At 35.5% G+C, this 16101-nt stretch overlaps 1 protein-coding gene across 1 annotated transcript in view; it reads left to right on the top strand.

The window, feature by feature from the left end:
- LOC115436406 (triple functional domain protein) overlaps positions 1 to 16101 on the top strand; it is a 219124-nt gene that overhangs the window by 101335 nt on the left and 101688 nt on the right. Inside the window, 5 exon segments of the mRNA XM_075353522.1 lie at positions 4236 to 4427; positions 5221 to 5352; positions 7071 to 7301; positions 9914 to 10036; positions 11579 to 11770. Coding sequence (XP_075209637.1) covers positions 4236 to 4427; positions 5221 to 5352; positions 7071 to 7301; positions 9914 to 10036; positions 11579 to 11770 — 870 coding nt within the window.

Here is a 16101-nt window from a genome sequence, read left to right as displayed (position 1 = left end):
CAAATATGAATTTCCATGTATGAGTTTCAATTTTGTATCATATTTGATACATCGGGTCTCAATGCTTGACTCTTATTTTTGAACAAACAAAAACATAATATAACACAAACATATCTAACAAATTGGTAATTCCTTTTCAAAATTGGCAAAGTTCTGCCTCCTTCCTCATTAATTTAATCTTGCAGTGTCATTGGAAAGGCCTCTGGTAAATGAATTCCTCCCCCTGGTGGATTATCTGTGTATTGCATGTATCTAATTGTATACATCAGGTTTTTCAAGAAAAAAAAAAATCACACTGATCATGTAGAGCACAGGTGTCAAACATGCAGCCTGGGGACCAAATCCGGCCTGCCAAAGGGTCCAATCCGGACCGCGGGATGAATTTGTGAAATGCAAAAATTACACTGAAGATATGAACAATCAGTGGGGTCCAAATCCTTTTAATTCAGGTTCCATGTACAGATACATACAGTCCAATTAGATTACAAATGGGTCAGACCAGTAAAATATTATCATAATAACCTATAAATAATGACAACCCCAAATTTTCTCTTTGTTTTTTTGGTGTAAAAAAAGTAAAATTACATAAAAATGTTTACATTATGAAACTATACTTTTACAAAAAATGTGACTAACCTGAACAAATTTGAACAAATGGAAATGTCTTAAGAAAAGTAAATGCTATTTTACTAATATTCTGCCTGTTACTAAATGTTTTGTGCAATTGTAATGCACATGTCTAAATGATAAACTGATAAACCAAGGCAGAATATTGTTAAAATTGCACTTCAGACAATTCGAGTTGTTCATGTTATTCAGATTTTTAAGGAAACTTTACAGATGTAAACCTGATCATAATGTAATTTTACTTTTTTCACTGTTAATATCTTACTGGTCCAGCCCACAGGAGATCAAATTGGGATGAATGTGGCCTCTGAACTAAAATGAGTTTGAGACCCCTGATGTAGAGGGCTTCAAAACTCATGTATCAAATATGATACATTTGGCGTTATAGGGTTAAACTTTAAGATTCTTGAGTATCGGCTTCATTTTGGAGTCAAGGTCCTTGTTCATTGAATTGCAGTGAATATGGAAAAAACATTCCGTTTTCACTCACCATGCTTTCACACTCAATATATGAGCACATATGACCTTTCTAATGACACCTCAGCGAGTCTTCAGCTGACCTCAGACTAATTTGTGTCAAACGGTGACCACTACTTCCTTAGTTTGTTCATCATCATAATATTGTTTCACATTATGGATTTTCCCTATATCATGCGGGCCCAATCAGGAGGTAAAGGACATGCAATACAACACATAAATACCTAAGCACAATCATTAACTTAGTGAACATAGCCTCGCATTTACCTAAAATAGAAGATGTTTATTTTTCTGTAAGTCACTGAGTTAAATGCCTTTAGTTACAGCCAGCTGTATCTGTTTTTGATCATCCAACACTGTAATCCAATTTTGCGCTACTAATGCTGTATTTGTTTTCCTGCTCTTTAGACTGTTTTTAGCATTTATAGTGTTCTGTTCCTTCTTGAGTTGGCCCGGACCCTTCCCCCTTCTCTGTATTTACACCCATCCCCTTCCCTTTCCTTCCATCAGTTTTAAATTAAGTCTTTACCAACTAGTGTGTTCAGTAGTCCAGGCTCTGTTATTTAATCTAATTTATAATGACCTGCAGATGGCTCAGAGGCCCCAGGCGTATTAGTTGTGACTCTGCAGCTCCCTTCGCTGCACCTACAACACCTCTCCGTTGCATGTGTGTGTGTGTGTGTGTCGGAGTGTGTGCACTGAAGGATAAATGAGCATTCTCCTGGGGATCTTTTGTGTATGTAAAAAAAATCTGTTTTCAGTGGAACAATACCACAGTTAAGGCTTAGAGTAACCTTGAGATAGCTTTTCCTGTAACGTGGGTTTTGTAGACGTTTTTATTACAGGATTACACCAGTTCTGAACACACTTTAAACAAAACAAAGCACGTGTCCAGCATTTGCAGTTTTGGTGTAAACTCATAATTTGGTGTGCAAGAATAACTTTTCCCGAGCTGCAGCAGGAGTTTGGTTCATTTTTCCTTTCACTGCGACTGAAGAAAGCAGCCTAAGAACCATAATAGGCTCCAGGAGCGGTAATTGAATAGAATAATAACAGGCTTTTAAAACAGTTGTTAATTAGCGTTTGCTGATCCATGCCTATCTACACAAAACAGCTTGGAGCACATATATAAAAAAAAGACTGAAAGATTAAGAGCTAAACGGGTTGCTTTTCATTATTCACATGGGACTGTGCCTGCAAGTAAATGACATCTTAATGTCTTGTATGTGTCTGTGAAGTGGGGGGGAGGGTAACGTATGACAAGGGTGTATGTGTTTTTTGTAACATTCTGCTGAAACGTGGCTTAAACATGGATGTTAACCCTCCGGTATCTGGTATCTTTTAGGCACACTTTGCACATCGTGTTAAAAAATTTCATATTATTTTTCACAATTTAAATAAGGTTAGAATTCAAAAGTTGTTCATTTTTGCATGATCTTTAAAATTCTGGACACCAACTAAAATGTGCACATTGTAAACGAAAGAAAATTACAAGACTAGCGTCTGTCTCCCAAGTGTGCCTAAAAACGCACTATTTCTTCCATTTGATATGTACGATTAGGGCTGACCTTGATTTACAAAAATAAAATCAAATTAGAGCAGAAAAATACATCCATATATAATATTTAATAGTTTGATTTATAGGTGTGCCTTTTTCGTACACTTGGTGACAGATGCTAGTATTATTGTACATTTGACCTACCGCCAAAAATAATAATGCAGATTAACCAATGTTGGAGTTAATCATTGACAAATGCCAGGTTGCAAAAATCAGATAATATGTGATCCACTTTTTATGTAGTATACTGAAAAAAATTACATTTTTTGTGTTTTTTGCATCCAAAAAAATGGTTTGTTTACATTACAAACATGGCATTTAAAGGGTTAAAAAAAATGTGACAGTTATTGAGTATTTGGTATTTTTGTTTACTGTTCAAGTTGATGAAATAGAAAAAAGTGTAAAAGAATTAAAAACAAACTGTATGAAAATGTTTTTTGACATTATTCCACAAGTGTGCGAAAAAGGCACACTTGGTGCTTAGTAAGGGCCTTGCTGGACAGGATACCGGGGGTTAATATAATTTTTGTTGCTGTAGTTAGGCTTGAATGTTTGGGGACTTTGTTGCTGAAAACCATCAGCTTCATGCATCATTACACTCAAAATGAACCAACAACAGTACTTCACCTTGTAGACAGTTAATTTATCACAGCAGGAGGCCCAAAAAAGTGTGTTTATTTTAATCAGTTGTGCCTCAGGTTACATAATTTTAGATTCTATCCACTGTTGAAGTTTTACAGCTGCACACATCTGTCAGTCTGTCCATAAAAGGTCACACGAATTAGATGAAAAATGCCAAGAATTAAGAGTTCTACTGGGGGAAAAAAATGACACAAATGTAATCTGTACACTGTAAAAAATGACTGTAGAATTAACACCAAAAAGTTGTAAAATTGCATCATAAAAAAACTGTAAGTGACAATACAAAAAAAAGTTGTTTATTTGAAAAGATTTTTGTGTTAACGATTGAATCAAATGTAGCTGTAGTTTCTACAGGAAGAGTATGTGAACAAAACCAGATTTATATGTAGAAATGATGTATTTCTATTGTTTTTAGAAAATAAAACTGTAAATTGAAAAACAATGTGGTGCCGTTTAAATTGCAAAGACCATAATGTTGAAATAACGGCCCATTTGCTCTTTTGTTTTTTTAATAAAAAAGTTATAAAAAAAAATAAACATTTAACAATTTAACATTTTAAATTTGTAAATGAATGGGTTGGTAGAGTTGGTAGAGCAGCTCGTCACATAACCAAAGGGTTGGTGGTTCGAATCCTGGCTCAGACTGTCCATATGTCAAAGTGTCCATGTAAGACACTGAACTCTAAATTGACCTGGTGGCTTTGGACACCATGAAGGTGTATAAAATGCACTGAATTAGTGTAGTCCATTTACCAGTTAAATCTACATGTTTAAAATGTTAAATCTACATGTTACTCCGTAAACATGTTTACAGTTGGATGTGTTTTTTAAAGTATTGTTCTGGAAACCACAGCTGCCAGTTTTTTTCTGTAAAAACAACAGGATTTTTTTTACAGTGTATCTTTTTGCCTCTGTCTCTCCTTAACTGTAGAATGTGTATGTGAACATCAATCGGATCATGTCAGTTGGAAACCGGCTTCTGGAGTCAGGCCACTATGCCTCTCAGCAGATCCAGCAGATCTCAGGCCAGCTGGAGCAGGAGTGGAAGGCTTTCGCTGCAGCGCTGGATGAACGCAGTACCCTGCTAGAAATGTCTGCCAGCTTCCACCAGAAAGCTGACCAGGTACAGACATGCAGAAAGAATGAATGAGTGCATACGTCACTGACACCATGTGCATGATGTCTAATTTTAAAATGAAGTGGAAGTTTTAGATCTAATTAAAATATGTTAGGAATCGTGGGTTTTTTGTATTTTTTTTTTTGTATTTTGGTTTTATCATTTAACGTCAAAAGTATCATTTCCCTTTTCGCTTTTAACTGCAGTAATTATGCAGTACTTAGTTGTTGGTAAGTATTGTTAATTGAATTACTCTTTTTATCATTAGTGTTATTATTATTATTATCAAACTCAACATTTTATTTTGTTCTGTGTTTGCTACTAATATTCATTTACTGTCTTTCGACCTGACTTTCACATGTGCAATAGTATATGCTTTTATTATATTAATGTTGCACAGTTGTATTATTTCTTAGTTAAAAGCGTTTCTTAATTAAAAGCTTGTTTTTATTTGTAGTCCAGACACAGACCCAATTCTCCCTTTTCCTTTAAAGTCACTTTCCTGTCATTATTTATTCAGTTTGCAAGGTAGTCCTCTGAGGTTCTTTTGGGACTTTATCTATTTTTCTTACTTTTTTATTCATTTATTAAGTAAAAGTGCCCTTAGACTGTTGCAAACCTTTCATATATGTACCAATAGAACAGAATAAACAACATATGCAGTGTTATTAAGTACGTACTATGTGTGAAAAATAAAATAAACAAAGTAAATACTTGTAAGTATTATACATGCTCATATGTGTAATCTGCAACTGTAATCTGTCTGTGTGTAATGTATGTTTTGTGTGTTTTCTCCCAGTATATGAGTAAAGTAGAGCCGTGGTGTAAGGCCTGTGGTGAAGGAGAGCTTCCCTCTGAGCTCCAGGATCTGGAGGACACAATTCACCACCACCAGGGTCTATACGAGCACATTACCACTGCATACTCAGAGGTCAGTACACATATATGGACCAACACTTGCACGCACTTGCATGTGGGTATGCAAAGTAAACATGTACATGCAAATATGAATACAAGTAACATGCAAAGTAGGGTGTTAAATAAGGTGCCCACTATCTTGTAACAACATCATGTTTGCATGCATTGTTCTCACTTTAGACCTGATAATCACAAGAGTATTCCTTTCTGTTAATGAATGCATAGTTAACACCCATGTAAATGCATGTATGTATTAATTGTAATGAAATAATAAATGTTTAACAATGACATAAATAGAAAGTCAGTTAAAGTCAATAAATCTGTTTCTGCAAGGTTTTCTATCATTGTTTGTAATAGATAGTTTTTAAGGCTTTTATTAACTTTCCTGAGCAGTTATGTAACAGGTCTATTATAAACATTTTTATAGAAATAAACATGATTAAGGGTGACACGGTGGTGCAGTGGATAGCATTCGTACCTCACAGCAAGAAGGGTTTGATTCCAGCACCAATTGGGACTTTTCTGTGTGGAGTTTGCATGTTCTCCCCATGTCTGCGTGGGTTCCTTCAGGGTACTCCAGCTTCCTCCCACCATCCACAGACATGCACTGATAGATTCATTCACAGGTGTCAAACATGCGGCCCGGGGGCCAAATCCAGCCCGCCAAAGGGTCCAATCTGGCCCATGGGATGAATTTGTGAAATACAAAAATTACACAGTAGATATTGAAAATCAGTGGAGTCAACATAGTTTTAATTCAGGTTCCACATTACAGGCCAATTCAATCTAAAGTGGGTCAGACCAGTAAAATAGTCTCGTAATAACCTATAAGTAATGAAAATGTCAAATCTTCTCTTTTTTTAGTGTAAAAAAAAGTAAAATTACATGAAAATGTTTACATTTCCAAACTATCCTTCTACAAAAAATGGGAAAAACCCAAACACATATGAACAACCTGAAATGTATTTAAAGAAGCAAATGTCATTTTAACAACATTCTGCTCGTTACTAAATGTTTTGTGTATTTGTAATTGTAATGCAAAGAGTAATGTACATGTGTAAATGATAAACTGAAGCACAATATTGTTAAAATTGCACCTATATTTCTTAAGTTGCACTTCTTCCCACCCCTTTTCAGGCACGTAAATGGAAATATTGTGCTCTAAGATTGTTATGATTTTTGATATTTGTATTATGTATATTTTGCTAGTTCGCATATATGTTAAATTTCATTGCATGTTCGGAATAAATTCAAAAAAAAAAAAAAAAAAAAAAAGCAAAAAAAGACATTTCAGATTGTTCATGTTATTCAGATTTGTAAGGAAACTTTGTTGATGTAAATATTTTCATCATGTAATTTTACTTTTTCCACTGTTATTTTACTGGTCCGGTCCACTTGAGATCATATTGGGGTGAATGTGGCCCCTGAACTAAAATGAGTTTGACACCCCTGGGTTAACTGGTTAATGTAAATTGCCCATAGGTGTGAATGTGAGAGTGATTATTTGTCTCCATATGTCAGCCCTGTTATGAACTGGTGACATGTCCAGGGTGTACCCCACTGGCATAGGCTCCAGCGACCCCCATGACCCTAGTGAGGTTCAGATGATAAACATATGATATATGATATGATAAACATGATTAAAACATTATTAGCACATAATAATGTTAATAAGCATGGAGCATCTTGGATGATTTTATTACAGTTAAACTTTGCATCTCTTTTTTGCAGGTAAGCCAGGATGGTAAGTCTCTGTTGGACAAGCTGCAGCGACCTTTGACCCCAGGAAGTGCTGATTCATTGATGGCTTCTGCCAACTACTCCAAAGCTGTGCACCATGTCCTGGACATCATCCATGAGGTGCTGCACCATCAGAGACAGCTGGAAAACATCTGGCAGCACCGCAAAGTCCGTCTTCATCAACGGCTGCAGCTCTGTGTTTTTCAGCAGGACGTCCAGCAGGTAAGACACACATACAGGAATAAAAGCTAAGAGCTGCACCACCTCCTCATGGTGCTTTCACACCTATTGAACTTTCACTCATCAGTTTGATCTGAACAAAATTTGTAAGTGTGAAACATCCCCTGGTGCAGTGGTTCTCAACCTTTTTTCAGTGATGTACCCCCTGTGAAATATTTTTTCAGCCAAGTACCCCCTAACCAGCACAAAGCATTTTTGGTTGAAAAAGATGACTTAAAACAGAGTGCAGTGCCATCAGTGTCTGATTTATTAAACTTTGGAACTCCATTTGTAGTGGTCTCTCTTGAACTATTTGGAAATAAAAAGATATAACTAATAAGACTCAAAACCCATCTGTTTAGGACCTCTTTCTCTTTGTGAACACAATTGCACTGTCCAAATTTTTAACCTGCCTTTTATTTTTACTCTGCTTTATTGTTTGTTTTTAACTCTCCTGTTTTACTGTACGGTGTCCTTGAGTGCCAAGAAAGGCGCCTATAAATAAAATGTATTGATATTATTATTGTTATTAAAAGAAAGAAATAATTAACTTAATTATAAATAAAGTTTTGTGCACATAAAAATAATTATCAACATAAAGTGTCCTCTTTTGGGATCATAGTAAAGATCTGTTCTCAAAAACATAACATAACATAGTAATCTTCAAGATACAGCTGGCTTTTGCCGGCTCTGGTTTGGCCTTCTTTGCCACTTGTCCCTCCGTGTTTTCAAAAAAATTACGCTTCAACCACGACTCCATTGTTTGAGTTTTCAAGTGATTGACAGGTGATGCTAGGTGGCATATGACAGGTTGGGTCGAACCATTCTGGTATGGGGGAGACTCTGGGTTTTTAGGATAATGAAATTGAATAGCCTACTATATATAAAATTCATTTTATGAACTTATATATTTTCCTGAAATAATTAATTAATTTAATAATTATTTTTGTAAAGAATTTTTGCATGGATGCTACTTTTTAAATATATTTTAAAATCTCACGTACCCCCTGGAGTACCATTAAGTACCCCCAGGGGTACGTGTAACCCCCATTTGAGAACCACTGCCCTGGTGTGTGGTTCGCCCACATAGCCTGTCTGAGCCTAAAAGAGGTGGTCTGAGAACCTCAGTATGGACCTCTGTTTGGATTTTCACAAGTGAAAATGCCCTCAGTTACCCGCTCTACACATTAACCCTTAAGTGGTGTTCAGATTTTTGTTATTCAGCCAGTGTTCGTGGGTGTGGTGGGTTTTTAATTCAATATAATCAAACAATTTTATGTTAAAATACTCAACAGATGTTTACTTCATCCCAATTACAAGCAACATAAAAAGCATATATGTTTAATTTTGGCTTTTGCCTTTGCTTGATCACATTTATGAATTAAAGTGCTATTCGTTTTTAGTTTGTTTTTTTAATAAAATGTAATGTAATCAAGAAATGGAAGGAAAAAAATCATTAAACAAAATAATTATTAATTATAATCATCATTCTTCGTTTAATAAAAAATGAAAACAGGTCCCACAGACCCAAACACTATACAAGGGTTAAAAGCAGTGCCTCAGCAGGATTATAGATGTCCAGACCTTTTCGTTTAATTCGATGTTCTTACAGGGGTTTTTACAGACATTTCCCAGAACTTCTTACTGAGGTGGGCTGTTTTGGTCTGCCGCTACATTTCTCTTTAGCTGATTTAAGATCAAAATAGAATTGCTTTGGAAGTGTGTTTTTTACCTACAGAATCCCTGATAGCACTTTGAGCGTTGTGTTCCGAAGAGCAGATGGTGCAATATTTATGATATAATGTAAACAGCTTCAGCTTCCTCAAAGTATTATTTTTCCCTTCCTCATGTGGTTCCAGTGTGAGAGTCTTTCTGTGTGTGACTGTGTGGATGGCAGAGCTCTTAGATCAAAACTACTGAGCTGGTTTATAGTGTCATCTCTTCATTTCTACCCTACAGGCATGAACTCCTCTCTGCCTTTCTGCTCCTTCTTTTCCTCTGTCTCTCTGTCATGTTGAATCTCCCTGCACCTCCTTCTTTCCTGACTTCCATTCGTTCTTTCATCACCCTTTTCTCTTGGTAGTGGTTTCCATGGTGATGCAATTTACCACCACATGAAGTGTCGAGGGCATTGTGCACACGTGCTTGTCCCATCAAAAATATACTCATAGAGACCTTGAAAATAATATGAAATCCTTTTCATTACCCCACATAGAAACAGATGGAGTACGGCCATCTGTTTAATAGATAATAAGGTAATTATGTACAAAGACTTATAGTTAATCTCATCCACATTGGAAATGTTGACATACTCCACTGCTCTGGATTTCCTATTAAGCAAAATGTAATTGTCTACACTTTGTGCTGTGTTTAAACATGACAGAGTGTGATAGATTTAATGAAAAGGGGACAAGCATAAAGAAGAACAGTAATCAAAAACACAGGGGGAGGTGACATCTATGGACTATTCTGATGTGATCTGAAAGGGGATCAGTCAGCTATGCCTACTACTGGTCTAAACTGTGTACTGCACTCACAGGTTGAGTTTTACTTCAACTATAGCATGTGCATATTTAAGCTGTATACTCTTTTTGTCTTTGTGTGCATCTGTATAGGTGCTGGACTGGATAGAAAACCACGGTGAGGCTTTTCTCAGTAAACACACCGGTGTTGGAAAGTCGTTACACAGAGCCAGGGCTCTGCAGAAGAGACATGAGGACTTTGAAGAGGTTGCACAGGTGAGCAAGACATTTTTGACACTAAAAAGACTAAATGTGTATACTGTGTATGTGAACTAACGCTATGTAGTGTGCGGGTGTAGCCTTAATTTTTAAAATGTTTCTAATTTTATGAATGCTGGTGTTGTTTTTTTTTCCAATATTTTTTATTGAAGAAAAATAGAACACTTCCAATCACAGAATTACAATTTACCTTCCCTTTTGTTTAAAAGTAAAAACATATATGCATATAGACACATTTACATTTATATATGTGTGTGTGTGTGTGTGTGTGTGTGTGTGTGTGTGTGTGTGTGTGTGTGTGTATATATACAGGGTGGGGAAGCAAAATTTACAATGAACATTTAGTTGTTTTTTCTCAGCAGGCACTACGTCAATTGTTTTGAAACCAAACATATATTGATGTCATAATCATACCTAACACTATTATCCATACCTTTTCAGAAACTTTTGCCCATATGAGTAATCAGGAAAGCAAACGTCAAAGAGTGTGTGATTTGCTGAATGCACTCGTCACACCAAAGGAGATTTCAAAAATAGTTGGAGTGTCCATAAAGACTGTTTATAATGGAAAGAAGAGAATGACTATGAGCAAAACTATTACGAGAAAGTCTGGAAGATACTATTAAAGAAGAATGGGAGAAGTTGTCACCTGAATATTTGAGGAACACTTGGGCAAGTTTCAGGAAGCGTGTGAAGGCAGTTATTGAGAAAGAAGGAGGACACATAGAATAAAAACATTTTCTATTATGTCAATTTTCTTGTGGCAAATAAATTCTCATGACTTTCAATAAACTAATTGGTCATACACTGTCTTTCAATCCCTGCCTCAAAATATTGTACATTTTGCTTCCCCACCCTGTATATACACGCATGCATACAAAAGCAACCAATGAAAGAGCACACTTATTAGAGTGTGGCAAAAAAAAAAAAAAAAAAAAAAAAAAGAAATTAAATGAAATTAAATGTATAATAAAATAAACAAATTACACCCCCCACCCCAAACCCTTCCCCACCCCAGCTCATCCTGACCAGTACAAAGTAATGGTTACATATGTATTATAAAGTACAACAACAGGCACACATTCAATCGGGCACTACCTCTAAGTTTGTAAAATAAGAAATAAAGGGTTGCCATTTGTGGAAAAATTTATCAGTACATCCTCTCAATGTGAATTTCATTTTCTCAAGTTTTAGAAAAGACATGGTGTCTTTAAGCCACTGGGAGATGGAAGGATATTTGAATGCTGGTATTTTCCATCTTACCCAGGGACAACAGTTGAAAAATAGCTTTTTTGCTAATACTGGCACATTTACAGAAATGGCCATTAATGTGTACTGTCCCTGCTAAACAAACAAACAAACAAACACACAAATAAATAAATTCTGTTAAAATGTGTTTGTAAACTGCATAAACTCTAATGGTGCATAAAATCCAGTGAAAATGCAGATGTTCATGATGAAGTGATCTAATGCTAGCAGCAGTAAACACAGTAAGATACAGTACTTATATGTAAAATCTTCATAACATTCATGTTTTAGAATACCTACACAAATGCTGACAAGTTGCTGGAAGCAGCGGAGCAGCTGGCTCAGACCGGAGAGTGTGACCCAGAGGAAATTTACCAGGCCGCACACCAGCTTGAGGATCGCATCCAGGATTTTGTTCGCCGAGTGGAGCAGCGTAAAGTCCTGCTGGACATGTCCGTTGCCTTCCATACACATGTCAAAGAGGTGAGTATTCTTCCCCTCTCCTCTAAACCGTAATTAGGCCTGTTTACCGTTGGCTAGGCTCCTTTGTTTTTCTAAAAGCTGAATACTCAATACTCATACTGCATGGAAACAGGAGCCAAGAAGGCAGAGAGGATATGGATTTATTGATCACCCTCCTGCATGTCATCATATGTAGGGATGGCAGCAAAAAGCTTTGTCGTATCTATAACCACCATTTGCAAAACAATGCTCGGTGTCTGCTAATGTTTAGTTGATTGACATTTTATTGATACATAACTGAAATAATGTGACCATTTACAAAGTATGGTAAAAACTACTTTTTGGGAGGTACTGTTAATTGAACTAGGTCCTGTTTTATGTGTATGTAGGGATGTAACGATATGAAAATTTCATATTCCGGTTATTGTGACAAAAATGATCACTGTTATCATTATTATCGCGGTATTGTTGAATTGTGCTCAAAATGTTCAAAAAGTACTTATACACACACTGAAATAATTTAACCAAGTTGTATTTTGAAAAAATAAATAAATAAATAAAATAATAGGCACAATATACTTTCTTTTGGCAGAAACATTCAAATATTAACACATAAACATCAAACATACAAATATGTATTAAAGATGGCACCTTATGGCCATTGTTTGACCGTTTTCCAGATCAAGTTTTAAGTTGTTTTAGTTTCTTTTTCATAGATAGATACATAGTCTCTCTCTCTCTCTCTCTCTCTCTCTCTCTCTCTCTCTCTCTGTCTTTTAAAGTGCGATAATCAAACACGGTTATCATGGTCATTACAATTTAAACAGTAATGCTAACCGTCGGGAATTTTACTACGGTTTATTGTTATACTGGTAATCGTTACATCCCTACATGTATGTTGTTTTTGTTTTGTAATTGTGATGAATGGTTTTTAGTTGCTGTTTGTATTGTTTTGTTTTGTGTGTGGGTGTTTTTGGTAATTTGTGCACTGCAGTGTAAAGACAATTGTGATGGGTGTGGACTCAAGGAAGAATAGCGATGGCCTAAGCCAAAGCTAATGGAGATCCAAATAAATAAATAATTAAATAAACAAAAGACTCCTTTAAAAGCCAAACTATATTTTCAGTAGCATACAGTACTTGTTTAGACAATGGCCACATTTATTGAAGTGGCACAAACAGAATATTCAGGTTTTTTTGCTCTTATTCTGAAAACAACAATATTCCTGCTAAACTGTTTACATGAGTAATGAAAATCAATTTTCCAGTAATTTGTCCCTTTTACATGCAGCCATGCATACTTAGACTAATATAAAAACAAACCATTCCCAAACACATCCGTTCTGTTGATGAGGATGATCTGATCAAAACATGGAAAAGTGGAATGACTGGAACCACATTAGGTATTGTGCTTCTCTGCATTAAAATAAGATTTATCGTTGATGTGTGCGGCATAAAAAGCCACTATATCGATATGAGGACCCCTTCTGGTTATGGGTGGGTAATTTACCAGTGCTCTAATGTTAGTAGTGGATGTATGATGATGTGATTTGTTTGGAAAAAGGAAATCAAAAATGCCAGTCATAAAAAAAAAAAAAAAAAAAAAAAGAATTATCAAAGTTTTCCTCTGGTGGATAGCGTCTCTCTTTGATACATTCACATACACTTTTGACGACTTGGTTTATGAATGTTGCACAGAACTGATCTTAAACAATCAAGAAGCTTACATTTTCATCACCAGTACAACAATAGACAGAAATACTGTGACTGTTTAGATGTATAAAATTCTGAAAAAGATCTCATTCCTGTTGCGTGTGCTCTGTGAGGCCTATCATGAATTCCTCTCACAGCGTTATGTTAATATAAAAGTCATACATGATCGTGTTTAACTGTCAGAATTAACCTCTCCACACTGACAGAGCACTGCACTCTGCATGTGTTAACACTTCATCCTGTTTACATAGACTCAAACAGACAGTCAGAGCCAAGGTGTTATTAATGAAGCTGGTCTTTTATGTCCATATGGGCTAATCTCCTTCATCCCATCTGTCAGCCCACACTGGTGCAGGTCACTGTATCTGCATGTGTGTATGTGAGTGCACGTCTGTGTGTGTATGCGTGTGTGTGTGTGTGTGTGTGTGTATACAGGAATGTTTCCAACTCTTCCCGTCCATCATCTCACCTACTGCTGTACGAGACATTTGGATGCACTATAGCCTGGCAACTTTCTAGCCTGGGGATTTGTCGGAAACAAACTGTGGAAAGTTACCACAGAATACGTTTAAAGATGAAGGGATTTACTTGTTCTCATTTTCAACCCATTGAATTTACAACCTCCCATTCAGCTGTGTTTTATGTACAATTGTATTAGACACAATCTATGATCATTTAGGGTTTAAATTCAGTATGCAATTTTTACATCTCAATCAAAACAGCAGCAAAAGTTAGCAATTCCCAAGCACTGCATGCATCACTTCCATTAGTAATATTAACAATAAAAGCTGTAAAGACAAGTGACTGAATTTAGTTCACTAAAAGATAACCCATTAAAGTAGTGTACAATTCACTGTGCCCTAGCTTTTATTCATACCATGTTTAGTAATGTATATTCATATTATGCCATTTTAACCCTTTCATGCATAGTGGTCACTATAGTGGACAGCTACTCTGCAGCTGTTCTCTCATATATTCATGGATTTTGTTACTTTAGTTGCATATCAGTCAACACAGTGGACGCTTATGCATTATCTCATACACTGACATTTATACCATTATTGTAACTTTACTGTTCTTGATAAACCTGATCTAGAGTAACATGTTTAAGTGTAAATCAATTGCTTGTTATTGTTATTAGTCTGTAATTAGCAGTTTTTTAAAACAAAAGTTGTTGGTCTTTTTGCATTATATCTCCATGAATTGAGTAATGACTAGTATTAGAGTGTTAAAATGTGAGAAAACATTAGATTAGCAGCATTAAAAATGTCTGGTAAAGGTTCATACTGTCTTCCACATATAATTATTGTAGATAATTCATTTATCAGACAAACTAGTAAAGCAAATAAACAAACAACTACCCCTGTCTGATAAATGAATTACCTAAAATAAGCATTTAAAATGTTTTTATTTCATAGTTTTCACACAATATATCAGTAAATACATGTTTCTTTGCTCCAAAAATTAAACGCATGGTGTCCAACTAAGTGGACATTTTTGCACCTCCATGAAAAAAAAGTTCAGAAGAAAATTTTCTTTAGGCATGTTTTTTTCATGCCTCAAGAGGAATAAAAACACTCAGGAAAAAAATCTTGATTAAGGGGCTCATAATTCATGCATGAAAGGGTTAATCTTGAGAAATTTACAGCAAGTTATGTTAGATGTTAATGTTAATTTCATAAACGTAACACATATTTTACTGGGTAATAAATGGTGAATTTCACTCAGTTTTAACATAGGTAGAAACATAGAATAGAATAGAATAGAATAGAATAGAATAGAATAGAATAGAATAGAATAGAATAGAATAGAATAGGACTTAACTTCCATTGTTGCAATACAATGAGAAACAATTTAGCAGCAGCCTTCTCAGCAGTTACAATTTAAAAAAAAACCAAACCTCTATAAAATAGAGTGCAAACATTTTATATAATGTGCTTTGTAAGTACAGAGTAAGTCAAGAAAATACAGATGGGGAACCTTGTATTTTTTCATCGTTTATGTGGAAAATACTCCATATTTTTTTTGTATTCAGTGAATACTTTATTAAGTAATGCCCACTTGTTTAAATGCACATGATCTCCTTTTAAAGGAGTGATATTTTGCTTTTTTAAATGGAATTATGCATTTTCAAATATGTCCCTGTGGTCTACATAAACTGTAAATGCTATGCTTGGGTCTGAATTCTTCATTAATTCAACTCCACAGGTCCATCTTCAACTCTATATCTCAGTAATGACACCAGAAAGGTCGTTTTGAGCACTGGCCCTTTAAATGCAAATGAGCCACTTTATGCCCCGCCCCCTCCAGGTTGTTGACTGTACTGCTCTGTCCCGTTCAACCACTTGTGTTCATTAATACAACCAACAACTGAACATTTTAGGTAATCGGCTCAAAATTTGGACATATTTTCAGTTTTTACTACAACTGCTGCTGCTGACAAACAATTATGTCGTACTCTGAGAAATGTTCGTCTGAAGTCTTGACCTTATATGTGCAAATATCGTGATGTAACTAGTTATAAAACATAACAAATTAAGTAGGAATCCACTCCAAACAACCAAAACGAATATAAAGATAGCTTTGCAGCACCTGGAGGGTTCAAATTCAGACTTTTTTAACTATTAGGGTCCAAATACA

This window comes from Sphaeramia orbicularis, chromosome 16 (assembly GCF_902148855.1).
Source record: "Sphaeramia orbicularis chromosome 16, fSphaOr1.1, whole genome shotgun sequence".
In the NCBI taxonomy this organism is placed as follows: domain Eukaryota; kingdom Metazoa; phylum Chordata; class Actinopteri; order Kurtiformes; family Apogonidae; genus Sphaeramia; species Sphaeramia orbicularis.
The sequence above is the reverse complement of the archived record's forward strand: the minus strand, read 5'-3'. Positions and strand labels throughout refer to the sequence as shown.